General features: G+C 42.0%; 1 protein-coding gene across 3 annotated transcripts in view; it reads right to left on the bottom strand.

Annotated features, from left to right (window-relative positions):
- The window catches only part of FAXC (failed axon connections homolog, metaxin like GST domain containing), a 72,003-nt gene that overhangs the window by 32,369 nt on the left and 25,002 nt on the right, over positions 1 to 14,632 (bottom strand). For all 3 annotated transcript variants that reach the window (XM_058566593.1, XM_058566592.1, XM_058566591.1), the window contains one exon: positions 12,016 to 12,239. In XM_058566593.1, the coding sequence (XP_058422576.1) occupies positions 12,016 to 12,239 (224 nt within the window). The remainder of the gene's footprint in view (positions 1 to 12,015; positions 12,240 to 14,632) is intronic.

Here is a 14,632-nt window from a genome sequence, read left to right as displayed (position 1 = left end):
ATTTCCAATATATAAATAGATAACAGAGGAGCTGTTCTAGGGGAAGCAGGGGCAGAGAGAGTCCAACTTGCTAGGGCTCCCTCTCCTCCCCATCAGAGCATTCCAGAACCCTGGTGGCACCATATTGCCTCCATGAAGCCCCCTTTGAAAACCAGCCATCTTGCCCACAAGAATATCACGAGAGATGGTATTCAAAGATTTGAGGGAATCAAGAGATTATCTATCCAATTAATAAGAGTTCAGCAAGTCAAGAAGAACACAGTAGTCACTTTTCCGTATGATTTATTCACAATGAACCAATGATAGTCCTTCATGAAAACTAACCATAATTCATTCTAATATTTTATTTCATTATCAAAATTTACTTCTCCCTCCCCTTTTGGAAATAAGGACAATTTCCTATCTCCATCTTCTAACATTTTTCCTATTTTCCCCATTTCAGAAAGATTACAATCAGAGTTCCCAGGATCACATGGGAAAATTTTCACATCCTAGGGCATTGTTTGGGCCTAGAAACTAGAGCACTACTAGATTATAAGCTTCTTGAAGGTAGAGACCATTCTTATTCATCTTTGTTTCCCAAGAGCCTAGTGTAGCACCCACTGCATAACTGATACAAAAATACTGTTCAAATAATTATTTTGCTTGTTAGTCTGTTCGTTGTTTAAAATACTGAAGTGCTCTCTTGCAGCCTTCTCACCTAGTTCGGATTTCAATTCAACCTGCCTATATAGAAGCAAATTATGAGTTCAGTGTTTTGACTTTCTCCTTGTTGTCACCTAACTTTGTACCCTTAAAAAACCTTTAAATGTCCAGAGCTGTCTTACAAACCACAAACCACTGGACTCCAACCTCCCGCCACCACAGCTCACTGCTCAAGTCTTTAGAGCGTCCTTTGCAGTAATGATAATTTATTTAGGAATGTCTGTGACCAAAGAGAACTGATGAAATGGTATCCCGCATTCTAGAGAGAAATGCAAATTACTCACACATGATCCACAAGTGGGCACCTAAAGATATGCCAATTTGGATGTGTTCTGCCATGGTTAAACTCTCAGACGCCCCAGCTGAAAGAACGGAAAGTTGACAATATAAGGCGGGGAGAGGCGGGCAGAGAAAGAGAGCAGTGGGTGCCTCAAGTAGGTTAAATTTCCTGTTACCATCTCAAACAAAGGCCAGGGACTCCAGACCAAAAAATCCAGACTATTAATAACTATACGATTTCAATGTTTCAGTATTATAGATAAATCTTTGTCATATTTTTCTCAGGAAAAAATCCTAAAGGTTGTAATTCAGTAATAATTTCATGAATAAATATGTAAAATTTTATGACTTTTGAAACTGTGACTCAACTTCAGAAAGTTGTACTAGTTTTTAGTCCTACCAGCAGTCTGTTAGTGTCTCCTTCATACGCCTGTCGATACTTCACATTATTAAAAAAAAAGAAACTTTGCCAATTTGATTGACAGAGTGGTGCCTCATTTTTTAACTTGCATTGCTCTGATTACTTAAGAGGTTGAACATTTTTCGTGTATTTATTCATCATTTGTATTGTTTTTGCAAATTACCTTTTTATGTCTTTTACCCTTCAGGTATCCACTTTTCATATTGATTTGTTGAAGCTCTTCACATATTTAGTAATATTAATTCTTTTGTCACATGTCACAAACATTTTTCTAGCTTACCATTTCAATTTTAACTTGTGGTGATTTTTGACACATAAGAAGTTTGTTTTCGGCTGGCCCCGTGGCTTAGTGGTTAAGTGTGCACGCTCCACTACTGGCGACCCTGGTTCGGATCCCGGGTGCACACCGACGCACCGCTTCTCCAGCCATGCTGAGGCTGCGTCCCACATACGGCAACTAGAAGGATGTGCAACTACGACATACAACTATCTACTGGGGCTTTGGGGGGAAAAAAAAAAAGGAGGAGGATTGGCAATAGATGTTAGCTCAGAGCCGGTCTTCCTCAGCAAATAAAAAAGAGGAGGATTAGCGTGGATGTTAGCTCAGGGCTGATCTTCCTAAAAAAAGTTTGTTTTCTTTTCCTCCTGTAATCTAGTAATTCAGCTTTTCTTTTATAGTTTCTCCCTCTGGGGCCATGTTTAGAACAACTTTCCCAAGTTCAAGATTATATAAAATTTTCCCATATTTTATTCTGGAATCTTTATAGCTTTATTTATTTTTTTTTATGTTTATTACTTTTTTTTTGAGGAAGATTGGCCCTAAGTTAACATCGGTTGCCAATCTTCCTCTTTTTCTTTTTTTTTTTTCTCCCCAAAGCCCCAGTACATAGTTGTATATCCTAGCTGTAGAGTCCTTCTAGTTCTTCTATGTGGGATGTCGCACCAGCATGGCTTGATGAGCTGTGAGTAGGTCCGTGCCCAGGATCTGAACTGGCGAACCCCAGGCCGCTGAAGCAGAATGCACAAATTTAACCACTATGCCACCGTGCCGGCCTGTATTTTTTACATTTAAATGTTTAATCCCTTTGGAATTTATTCAGGTATACGACATAAAGTCAGGATTGTACTCATTTTGTTTCAAATGGTTAGCCAGCTGTCCCAACACCATTTCCTGAATTAATTTGTCTTTTTTCCACTGATTTGAAAGGCTGCCTTTATCATATACTTCGTCTCCACTCACGTGTCTATCTTGCAGGGATCTCAAACTCAGCATATCCACTACCAAAATTCATGATCTTCCCCTCTTCTCCAGTGTTCTCCAACTCTGTGAATGGCTACTTTGTTTACTAAGTTTTCATGTCAAGAACTTGGTTATTCCCTACCCTTGCCCTCTCCATCACCACTTCCCTCCTCACACACACATATCAAATCACCAAATTTTAGTCAATTCTTGTCTCTAAAATAGAACTCTAATCCATTTTCTACCCAACTCTACCACCACGGCTGTCATCCAAAATGCCATCTTATCTCTCCTGCAACAGCCTCCTCACTGGGCCCCGAATCCACTCTTGGCCCCTCCAGCACATTAAATGTAAATAAGGTCATGCCACTTCCCCACTTGCAACCTCTGATGGCTTCCACTGCTCTTAGAACAAAGCGCAAAATTACTTATGCAATATATAAGGCCTGTATCATCTAGCCCCTGCCTACTTCTGCCACATGCCACAATTCTGCTCTCACCCAGTTTCCAGACACACCAGCCACCTTTTTGTTCCTGGAAGGCTCCCAGCTGCTTTTCATCTCAGAGCTTTCAGATGTGATGTTCCTTCCATGTTCCATGCTAACCTTCTCCCTGTCCCACTCGGTTCCTCATCCCCATATACATACCTGCCTAACTCCAGCTTACCTTTCAGAGCCCAGCTTAAACACCATCCCCTCAAAGAAGCCTTCTGTAACCCCCCAACCACATTAGTTTCCCCTGTAAAAATGTCCTCACTGCACCTAGTACTTCTCCAGTGTGCCACTTCTCACAAGCGTTACTACTTTATAAATGTTGGCCAACATCATCTCCCTTGAGTGGCAGCTCTAGTAGCTCAGGGCTATGCCCAACTTGTTCACCACCGTCTCTTCACCCCTCACAGAGAGCCCAGCACACTGCTGAATGCATGTGTGTTTGACCATACAGTCAGACTCATACAGTCCTAAGTCACAGGAATTACCCTTCTGCCTGAATTCTAATTATTACAAGTACACTCTCGCTCCTAAGGTCTCTAGCCATGGCGCAAAAGAACATTCTTTGATAGGAAATTGCAGGTTCCACCTGGAGACCCCATCACTATTTCTGATTCTGTCCCTTAAATGCAGTCACAAATTTCAAATTTTCACTCAGAAAGTGCTCCTAGATCCCCAGACCCTGGAGTCCAGGTTTAGATGTCTGCTAAATGTGTCCTGACATTCATTCATTCTTTCCTTCATTCATCCAACAGATATTTATTGCTCATCAATGGTGCACAGCTGAGCCTCATAACTGAAACTATTTCTATTATTCTCCCCCTAGATGATTATCTCTCCAAAATTATCTCTATTTACCAATTATTCATTTGCTTTTCCCATGGGATAACAGCTGTGTCACCACACAAGGTCTATAAAAGTCCAATTAAAAGCAAAGAAACAGTAGATTTTAGTAGTCTGTGCTGCCTCATCACGATCAGATAAACACACAGCTTTCTTAAGACTCCTTTGTAATAGTCTGAAGTATCACCAACACTCCTCATCCTGCAGCCTGTTACTCCAGCCTGAACCCTAGGGGTAAGTAGAAATGAAGAAAAGAAACTCAGGCCCAGTGTCACTCCACCCCGTGACCCGCACATACAAGGGGTTGCCACCTCAACTTTCCTTAATAGCACTTAGCTCCAGTCAACTTGATGAAAGCCGCTTTCCAAAAACATCAAAATGCGGGGCCAGCCCTGTGGTGTAGTGGTTAAGTTCAGCACACTTGGCTTTGGCAGCCCAGGTTCGCGGGTTCAGATCCCAGGTGCAGACCTACACCACTTGTCAGCCATGCTGTGGCAGCAACCCACATATAAAGTAGAGGAAGACTGGCCCACAGGTTAGCTGAAGGCTAATCTACCTCAAGCAAAAAAACGAGGAAGATTGGCAACAAATGTTAGCTCAGGGATAATTTTCCTAAGGGGGAAAAAAATTCTATACAAAAGCATCAAAATGCAATCTTATAGGGGCCAGCCTGGTGGTATAGCAGTTAAGTTCGCTCGCTTCGGCGGCCCGGGGTTCTCGGGTTCAGATCCCAGGCGTGGACCTACACACCACTTATCAAGCCATGCTGTGGCGGCATCTGATATAAAGTAGAGGAAGATGGGCATGGATGTTAGCCCAGGGCCAATCTTCCTCAGCAAAAAAGAAGAGGATTGGCATCAGATGTTAGCTCAAGGCTGACCTTCCTCAAAAAAATAAATGCAATCTTGCGTTGTGACTGGGAGATGTTTGCAAACCACAAGAGAAGGAGTATAAAACTGCATGAAAGGTTTGGCAATGACCTAAGGCACGACCCCAAAGAGGGCAGCTCTGGGGCTATAGCTACCACACACCCCACCCCCAATCTATTTCTTACTAGAGCCCAGCTCCCCCCTTTGGCATCCCTGCTCACTGAAACCAGCTCTCTTCTCCCGGCATGCCAGAGGTGTTAGGTGGTCTGCAAAGTGGCACCCCGCCTGTCAGCTTCCTGGCCTAGACTTCAAGGCATAATTGCAGCCATATTCTCTTTACCTTTTCCCTGACACCTGCCCTGCCCCAAGTTCTCTGAGTCCGCTGCTTCCTAAACCACTTCAGCACCTTTGCTCCATAGCGAGGCTTTCCAGTCCAGACGTATGGAACCCCAAAGGCATTTCTGGTTAAGAGTGAGTTAGAGATTTTCTATTACTAATCACAAAAGCTTATTTCAATCTTCTACTTATTATTTAACTAAGAACTAAGTGATCGGTCAAATATCTATGTACTTGAAAAACAAAATTATTTTATTTTTTAATTCAAAAGGAAAATACAATCATTCTGAAAACTACACCACATTGTAATTATACATGCTGACAAAGGTGACATGCAGCACACACAGCAAGTGACTCATTTTTACTGGCTTTGAAAGGAAGCACAACTTTGCATCCCTTTACTCTTTATTAAATAGTCAAGATCACACACTGATGTTTATTAAAATAACCAACAGATTTGGCTCTTTGACATGTGCCAACCCGATGTCAACAAGGACTCTGAGGGCTGGCCCCATGGCTTAGTGGTTAAGTGCGCGCGCTTCGCTGCTGGCGGCCCGGGTTCAGATCCCGGGCGCGCACCGACGCACCGCTTCTCCGGCCATGCTGAGGCCACGTCCCACATGCATCAGCTGGAGGGATGTGCAGCTGTGACATACAACTATCTACTGGGGCTTTGCGGGGGAAAAAAATAAATAAATAAAATCTTTGGGGGAAAAAAAAAAAACAAGGACTCTGAAAAATAACAACTCCCTGAGCCATTTTATGACTCAGTAAAAGGCTTCAGACTGGGGAAAAAAAAAAAGTGCATTACATTTTTTATTAGTCAAGTATAGTTGGCTGGAAATCAGCTTGTTTTTCTCCCTTTCATTTACAAACTGCACTTTATTACTTGGCTCTTTCAATAGCAGCTCCTAAAAAGAGATCATTTCTTGTCAAGTACTTACACACTTAAGCCTGGAGCTTTAACACATCTCTTTGTTTCTCTTAGGAGGGAGCTCGCCTCCTAAGGAAGGGTATGACTTCAACTCACAAAGCCCGGAAATCTAAATCAATGATAACACCCATATTTAGCTCTGTACTCAGCCTCCAGGAACAACATAATAAAACATATTTAAAAATTACTTTGGAGACTACATTTTAACTTCCCAAAGTTCTGGTAAGTTTAGAAAATGCTCTAAAGGAGTCATCCTGACATAATACAACTCCACTTTAAGTCACAATTCCTAAGGAACTTCAGGGTAGGTGTTGGGTCAGAAAATAGCAGAGGTCTGAAGTCAGACAGCCTGGATTTGATTCCTGGCTCCACTTTTCACTGCTTGTGTGATTGCAGGCAAGTCATTCAACCTTTCTCTGCCTCGGTTTCCTCATCTGCCAAATGGGTGGTGTTACTTTGACTCCATACTGAATTCCGTCTTCTGTTCTTACTTTAATCTCAAAGCTAATGGCCCCAGCTGGGGATGTCTGTGCTAATGGTGGATACAGCTATACATTTCCTATTTTCATGCTGTCTTATTCTCCTTCCACTTCAAGTTCATACCTATAGACTCAGGATTAATAACAGAACAGAAATATAAAAGAGGCAGAAGGCAAAGTGGGGTTCTGGCTGATGAGTCTTATGTCAGTTTTTATGGCATCAAGTGTGACACCAGGCACATAGAATTGCATGATATAGAATACTTAATGATAGAAGAAAATATCTGCAATATATTAAGTGGAGAAAAAGATAGTTTGGAAAAGTACATATGTGCATGTGTGTACACAAATACATATGTAGACATACATATATGATTCAAAATTATGCATAAAAATATTGGGAAGATATGCACTAAAATGGTAACTGTGGTTAGCAATAGGTTATATGATTACAGTGACTTATTTTCCTTCTGTGTGCTTTTCTGAACCTTCTCAAATTTCTACAATTAACTAATAAATTTAAAAATCAGAAAAAAGGGTTTTTTTCAGAAAGACATTTTTTTCCTGGAAAACAACGTTCCTAAGGAAGTTGTATTACATACGATATCTGTGAAAGAGATAACGATAATCACTAATACTTCTTTAGCATTCATTACGCACCAGACACTGCAGTAAGTACGTTACATAAATTATCTCATTTAGTCCTCACATTCTATGATGTAGGTATTGTTCTGACCTCCATTTTGCAGATGAAAAAACTCAAGTTACTCCTGTGAAGTCACACAGCCGGTATGAGCCCAGGGCACCCGACTCCAGAACGGCCTCTCTCATGTGCTAGATGCTAGGCTTCCTGCCTCCATCCACACTGCTTCCCAAACACCCAACCTTTTTGTTCTCGATTTTTATGTCTTCCATGCTCTTTTTGACTCTCCCCCTTTGGTGAGGCGGATGGAAAAAGACCACGTGTGCACTTCTTGCATGAAGTGAAAATCACACATCCACTACACATACAGTATCTCTGCTGAAAACACACACACCTTCCCGAAGGGGACATGGGAACATGCAGAACCAAACAGGGACCAGCACTGACCACTAGGCAACCCCTGCATTGTGGGCTCTCCCAGCACCTTGAACCTCTCCTTCCTGACCCTCGTTCCAGTTGTATTTTACATTTGCGTGTTGTTTGACTGCTTACTACACGCTGGCACTATTCTGAGCACTTTACAGGTATTACTTTTCTTCTCATCATTATTGTCCCCATTTACACATAAGGAAACTGAGGCCTAGAGATGTTAAGAAATGTGCCCAAGGCCACAGAGCTAGTAAGTCATGGAGCTGGGGCTGGCCTCTGGCTCTAGAGTCATCACTCTCGAATGAATTAATAAATGAATGAATGAATGCAGGTACACTCTCCATTTTCTAAAAAACCTTCTATCTCTTATGAGGATTGTTTAATTTATTTCTGTAGGTCCTGAATATTTCTCACAAATCATATTTCTAATATTTTTAATTTTTATTACTATTGTGAATGGAATTTTTTAAATTATTATTTTCTAATTGGTTATTGGAGGTACTCAAGAAAACTGTAGATGTCCACATGTCTGTAACCTCAGTAAACTTACTGAACTCTCCCATTAACTGTAATAACTTTAGTTGATTCTCCATTATTTCAGCTACATAATCTCAATTTTTATAAATAATAATTTTGTCTCTTCCTTTCCAACATGAAGATATCATCTTTTTTTCATATTGTCCAACTACACTGTCAGGCTGTCTCAAAACTACATCAAACAATAATGAGAGCGAGAATCTTTGTCTTGTGTTTTATTTTACTAGAGACGCTCCTAGCGACGCAACATTGAGTATGATACTGGCTGTTGGCTTAATACGCTTTCATCGTGTTAAAGAACTAGTCTTCGAGTCTCTTTTACTAAGAGTTTTTCTCAGGAATGGATACTAAATTTCATCAACAAATGCCTCTTCAGTGCTGAGAGAATTATGATTTTCCTCCTAGCTATTCACAATAAATATTGTTAATGTATTTTATATCATCAAATCATATTTCTTATTCTGTTTCTACTTGGTCTGGCTGAAGAGGTTTTTTTTCTTTCTTTCTTTCTTTTTTTTTTTGGTGAGGAAGATTAGCCCTGAGCTAACATCCATTACCAATCCTCTTCTTTTTGCTGAGGAAGATTAGCCCTGAGCTAACATCCATTGCCAATCCTTCTCTTTTTGCTGAGGAAGATTGGCCCTGTGCTAACATCTGTGCCCATCTTCCTCTACTTTATATGGGGCGCCGCCACAGCACAGCTTGACAAGCGGTGCGTCAGTCTGCACCCGGGATCCGAACCTGCGAACCCCAGGCCACCAAAGCAGAGCACGTGAACTTAACCACTATGCCACTAGGCTGGCCCCAAGAGTTTTTTTTTTTAATACATCAAAATTAAAATTAATTTTAACTAATTTTTATTTAGTTTAAATTTAATTTTTATTTGAATTTAATTAGAATTTTTTAAACTACATCCATAGATATTCACCATCTATCTTTAGTTCCTCTTTGCCACCCACACCTCAGGCCCAGTCCATCCTCCACGACACCAACAGAGCCACTTTTCTAAATCACAAAGATGGCTCTTCCTCTCTTATACTCAAAAATCTGCAACACCACCATGTAGTCTGCATGATCAAGTACACATCTCTTAGCATGATAATTATTACCCTTTATAATATGGTCCCAAACTACCTTTTAATCTTCACTTCAACCATGATTCCAAACGCCCCTCACTCATGACTCCTTTTCTCATGATTTGCCTGGAAGGTCCTTCCTTACTGTCTTCATTGCGACAACTGTTTACTTTCTTGGGCCAACACAACTGCGCCTCTTCTATGGCCCTCCTGAGAGTTACCCGTCATCCCACCCCTGCTTCTGCTGTGTCCCCAGAGCACCGAGTGTAGGCTCTGCCACGGGCCCTGCCACGGCCCGGCTTGTGCATGGTTACTCACTCAGAGCACCAGTCAGCAAACTTCACCCATGGAGGGGCAAATGGTAAAAATTTTAGGCTTTCCAGGCCACACTTGATCTCTGTTGTATTTTTTTCCTTACATTTTAATAATGGAAAAACCATTCTTAGCTCACAGGCCATAAAAAAAAGAGGAAACAAAACAGGTAACTAGCTATAGACTCTAATTTGCCTACTCCTGGCTTAGAGGTTCATCTCTTCCACTGGATTGTACTCATCTTTATATTCCCCAGCTCCTGACACACAGAAGGTGTTTAAGTCATTGAAGTCAACTGAACTGAAACATCAATAATTTATCCTGATGAGTCAAACACATCTCTGGACAATTTCTATAAATCTTGAAGTATCTCAACAAAAATCATTTTGCGTTTGGAGTCTCTTAGGCATCTGGACTTTAAAAGTACGCCATAGCCCTAGGTGAAGGGGAAAGATGCTTTTTGCCTCATTTAGTAAGAAAAACTATGACGTTCAGCCAAAGAACCTCTCCCTCCCCAAATGCAGAAATGGTCTTCTCCTATGAGAGAGTTCAAAGCCAGACCCCTCCCTGGACCCCCATACAGAACATAGGGGCCAAGAATAATGCCAGCAAACTCCAGCTTTTTAAGTAACCCACTCAGTTTCTCATCGCAGAAAATCATCTAGATTTGTGATACCATTTTGAACACTTACCTGATATCCAGCCTACCTATCAGTGATGCGTTTACCCCCATTTCACCATAATTGGGGGAAAGCATTTTTCCACGTCATTAAACGCCAGAGAAACACTGGTGTTATCATTATTATTGCTATCACCAGGCTTCCTGGTTCTCCCAAACCAAAAATGCTCCAGAAAGGTAATGATCACCCCTCTCTGGTTAAAGAACCAACACTTTCAAGCTGTTAGAGATGAGCAGCACTTTAATGGCATAATCTCTATCATCACTTCGGGGGCTCAACTCCTGGCTTGCTGGGGCTCCCAACAGCGTGAGCTGGTGAGGAAGGGGAGGAAGCTAGGAGCAGACAGAGCTGTTGCTAAGGAGGAAATGGCCCTCTGTGCATCTGCTCTGTGAGGCCAGGAGTCAAGTCTAAGCTTCCAAAGGGATGAGGTAAACTTGAGGCTAATTCTACTCATCCCTACATCAGCAGGCCCACCTGGACCCAGGGAGGCAAAGCACAGAAGGTCCACACAGCATCAATCTTCAAGCCGGGCAGGGGTTTTGAATGTCTGTTTAGAACAGGAGCCCAGCCCGCATCAAAACCCCCATATAACAAAGCTGGCCAAGAGCTGGATGTGCTATCGGGATCTCCTCCTGCAGGCCGGGGTTCAGGGGAGGACTCAGGTCCAGTAAGCATCTGGAGTGAGGAGCAGGAAGGAGCCAGTGAGACCGGGTCATCCTGCAGGGGACAGGTTACACCCAGCGCAGGCTCCAGTTCCTGGGGCACCAGCTGGGTTTCAACAAACCAAGTCCCAAACCTTACTTCCTAGAGGAGGTGAGGTACCTAATGTGCACCAGAAGGGAGTTGAGGGTGCCAAGGGAGGGCCAGTGAAAATCCACCTTCCCCAGACAGAATCAGCAGCCCCGAAGGAGTAGGTCTTATGACATAATCATGGAGAGGGCTTGGCTCCCTATGTTAGTTGTCCCCGGGAGAAGCCATCATTTCACACATAGAAGCTCTTGAATTCAAATGATCTGTTTACGTTAAGACTCAAGCTCTGCCCGGTACATCAGCCCAGCCACCTCCATCCAACCAGGTGAGCAAGAGCGTGTCACTCTACTCTGAGCATCCTCACCCACCCGTGGATTTACTCTACTCTGTGCTTCCTTTTGAGGGGCTTCCCAAGCACAGTTAAACCCACCGTGTGCAGTAAATTAAAAAATCTGAAGAGTTAAAACACACTAGTAAGAAGAGGACTAAGATTACAAGTGGAAATGAAAGGGGGGAGAAAACGACAGATGTTGCACGTGCACACAGAATGGGTCAGAGCCAGCACCGTCAGCACCTCTTTTAGCTTGACGTCAATGGGTACAAGGTTGAATCTTCTGAGCAGAAGTGTTTATAAGCAGACATGTCACCCTGACCTGTTTATAAAGAGAAGAGCTTCCTTACTCAAAATCACCCTTGGCTCACAACCCATTCAGAAATGCCAGCATCACCTACAGCCAGGTAGTAACGCCACATCATGGTCTATATTCCCCTCACCTGGGCCTCACCACACTAAAAATAGTCAGGCACTAGTGATTAAGAAGAGAGACACATGCTTCTGAAAATTAGGGGATTTGGTTACATGGTGGGACTGCAACAGATGGAAGCAAAGAAACCAACCAAAATAAAACTTAAAATTAGTAAACTAACAGTGCTCTACTAATCATGCAAAAAGCAAGGATAGAAAATATAGAATAGAGGCATGGTACATTACCCAAAAGCCCTGCTAAAGACCGCATGTCCTTCTCCATCAGCATGTAAATCTCTTCCTCTGAGAAGCGGCCAATGCCGTGGCCGTGCATCTCCCGTTTCACAATTCCTTTCGTTATGTGGCACACGACCCACCTCAGCAGGTTACTGAAGGGACCACCACCACTAAGAGAGAGCATCTTCCGGGTTTCATTGAGATTGTCCACCCACTGGCAATATGCTAACGTCCTGGAATTGTGTGGAAATAAGTTACTACTGTGCATTTGATACATACCAGCCCCAGAGAGTCAGTTTCCAGTGAGTGGCACGGAATTCAGCACACTCTGGAGGAACTGAATCATTACAGCTTTTACAAAGAGCAGTGTGCAAGGCAGATATTACAACAGGCTCTAGTCCATGCCTAAATTCAAGGGCCTGTGAGAGAAACAGTAACAAATCCAGATAACCACGCCAATTCCATCAGAATTCCATCACACGTCTCCTGGCACTGCCCTCAGACCTCCCCCTCTCCCACCTCCCAAGGCCATGCCTCTGCTTTCTCTTAGGCAACCCCACAGAAAACAAGTAGAAACCCACTTTAAAAGGCTTTTAGGCAGGACAGTGCATACCTATGGGGGCCCAGAGAAGGAGGCGGCAGTGACAGGGGAGCTGGTTTTCTTCTTTCTTGACCAAAGTCATGGTTAATTAATTAAGCTGCATATTTTTGTTCTGTACACTGCATATACATTTTATATTTCACACTATAAAAGAGTTTTTTTGAAAAGAAAACTTTTTGCCTTTCTGACAGAGGATCAGGGAGTAGGTATACCTGTCCATGTTTATTATAAATTATACAAATTATAAGTATTATGTAAATGATTCACTCTCCAGAAAGCCAACTCCCTACTTCGGTTTGTTCTCCAGGACTCTAAAGTGAATACAAATACCAAAGGGACTTGGTTGGATCATTTTTCCCATCTGGGTGGTGCTTGTGACAAACTCACCCGTCCGGGGGCTCCTATGCAATGTGTATGAACAGCTAAGCAGCTGATTCACCATTTGTGCGTCATGCTGGCTGCAGTACCCAGGCCTTTGCTGATTTTGTTCTCTGAGACTGTGCAATCGCAGGAATGTTTTTATAGTTAATAGTGTTGGTAGATAGAAATTAAAAAGGTTTCCTACTGAAGGCTGAGAAAAATGCAGCTGTGGGAGTACAGGTATAAGATATTTTAGTTTTTCCCCATAATGAGCAATAAAAGATGTATTGGCAGTCATCTCTACTCCTAGGGTTGGTTGATGTCGCAGTAATGGGGACAAAAAAAAAAATCAGAAAAAATTTCAAAAGAATCAGAAGAGTGAAAAATATTTTTATGGAGACAACACAAGAATTACAATAAATTGTAGCTACTTCCCACCTCAAAAAAAAAAAAAAAAGAAAAGACCCTGAAATTTCTATCATTTTATATAGTTCTAGTCTTTTCAGTGTTCTTTCCTCTAAAAAAATGAAAATAAGAAACAGAAGATTTCTCTCAAATTTTTTAAGCATTTCTGATTTTTACTGAAAAATCCTACAACCGATTTCAACATACTCTCTGTGGGGCAACCATAACTCTTCTTTATTACCTTTTTAAAAGAATGCCTAGAAATCTTCTTAGAAAGCTTTGTTACCTCTTTTTTGTAAGTCTCTCAAAATAAAGTACTGAGGAGTCAAGAAATGGATTTCGCTGAAAAGAGGAAAAATTACATCATAATGGTGACTAATGTGTACAGTCAGAGTAGTCAAGGGAGCTTTTGATATAAAAGATCTCACATTTATTCTAGTAAATTCTTTATAAACATACAAACTAAATGCTTTTCTATTTGCTCTTCTTTTTACACCTGCCGTCATTAAGGTGTCAATTCTCACATTCCATTAGAATAATCCAGCAATTTGATTCTAATTGCACTAGACCTAAATTTACAATAAAAGGGCTATACTATCCTTGATTATTTTGGAAGTCAGTGATCTGAGAATAAAACTAAATTATCCTAAGTTAAGCATGACCAGGTAATAATAGCATCCAGGAAGCATCTAAAGCATAAAAATTAGGAATACGGTGGCTCTAAGCTGACCGGTTGATGTGAAAAATGATACATTCTTCGCAGACAAATTACACAGGCTTTGTCATAAGCATAACTGATCCTGAAGGATGAGCAGAAGTTCTCCAGGCAGAGCAGAGGAGGAGGCATGTGCATGAAGAGCACTGGCTGGTTGATGAACCGCGAGAACTTCAGGACGGGTGGGTGGGGGATGCCTGAGGAAGCTTGCAAGAGTTTGAGGCTGGAAGGGTGGGCAAGGATCAGATCAGGATGGGCCTGATGCAAAGGAAGCTGAATTTTACTTTGAAAGCAAAGTTTAACCACTGAAAGGTTTTAAGCAGACAAGAAACATAGTCAGATTTGTGGCGCTGTGAAGGAAGGGCCGGAAGTGGAGAAACCAGCAGAGGACAGCCAATTAGAAGACCACGGCAAGACCAGGCAAGAAATAATGCTGAACTAAGGCAATGGCAGAAGGGATGGTGTACAGGGAACACCTAGGAGAAATACTGGAGATACGAGAAAAAGGATCTATTGACCAACGAACATATCGGATTAGGCATAAG

Source organism: Diceros bicornis, chromosome 23 (assembly GCF_020826845.1).
Source record: "Diceros bicornis minor isolate mBicDic1 chromosome 23, mDicBic1.mat.cur, whole genome shotgun sequence".
Taxonomy (NCBI): Eukaryota; Metazoa; Chordata; class Mammalia; order Perissodactyla; family Rhinocerotidae; genus Diceros; species Diceros bicornis.
The sequence above is the reverse complement of the archived record's forward strand: the minus strand, read 5'-3'. Positions and strand labels throughout refer to the sequence as shown.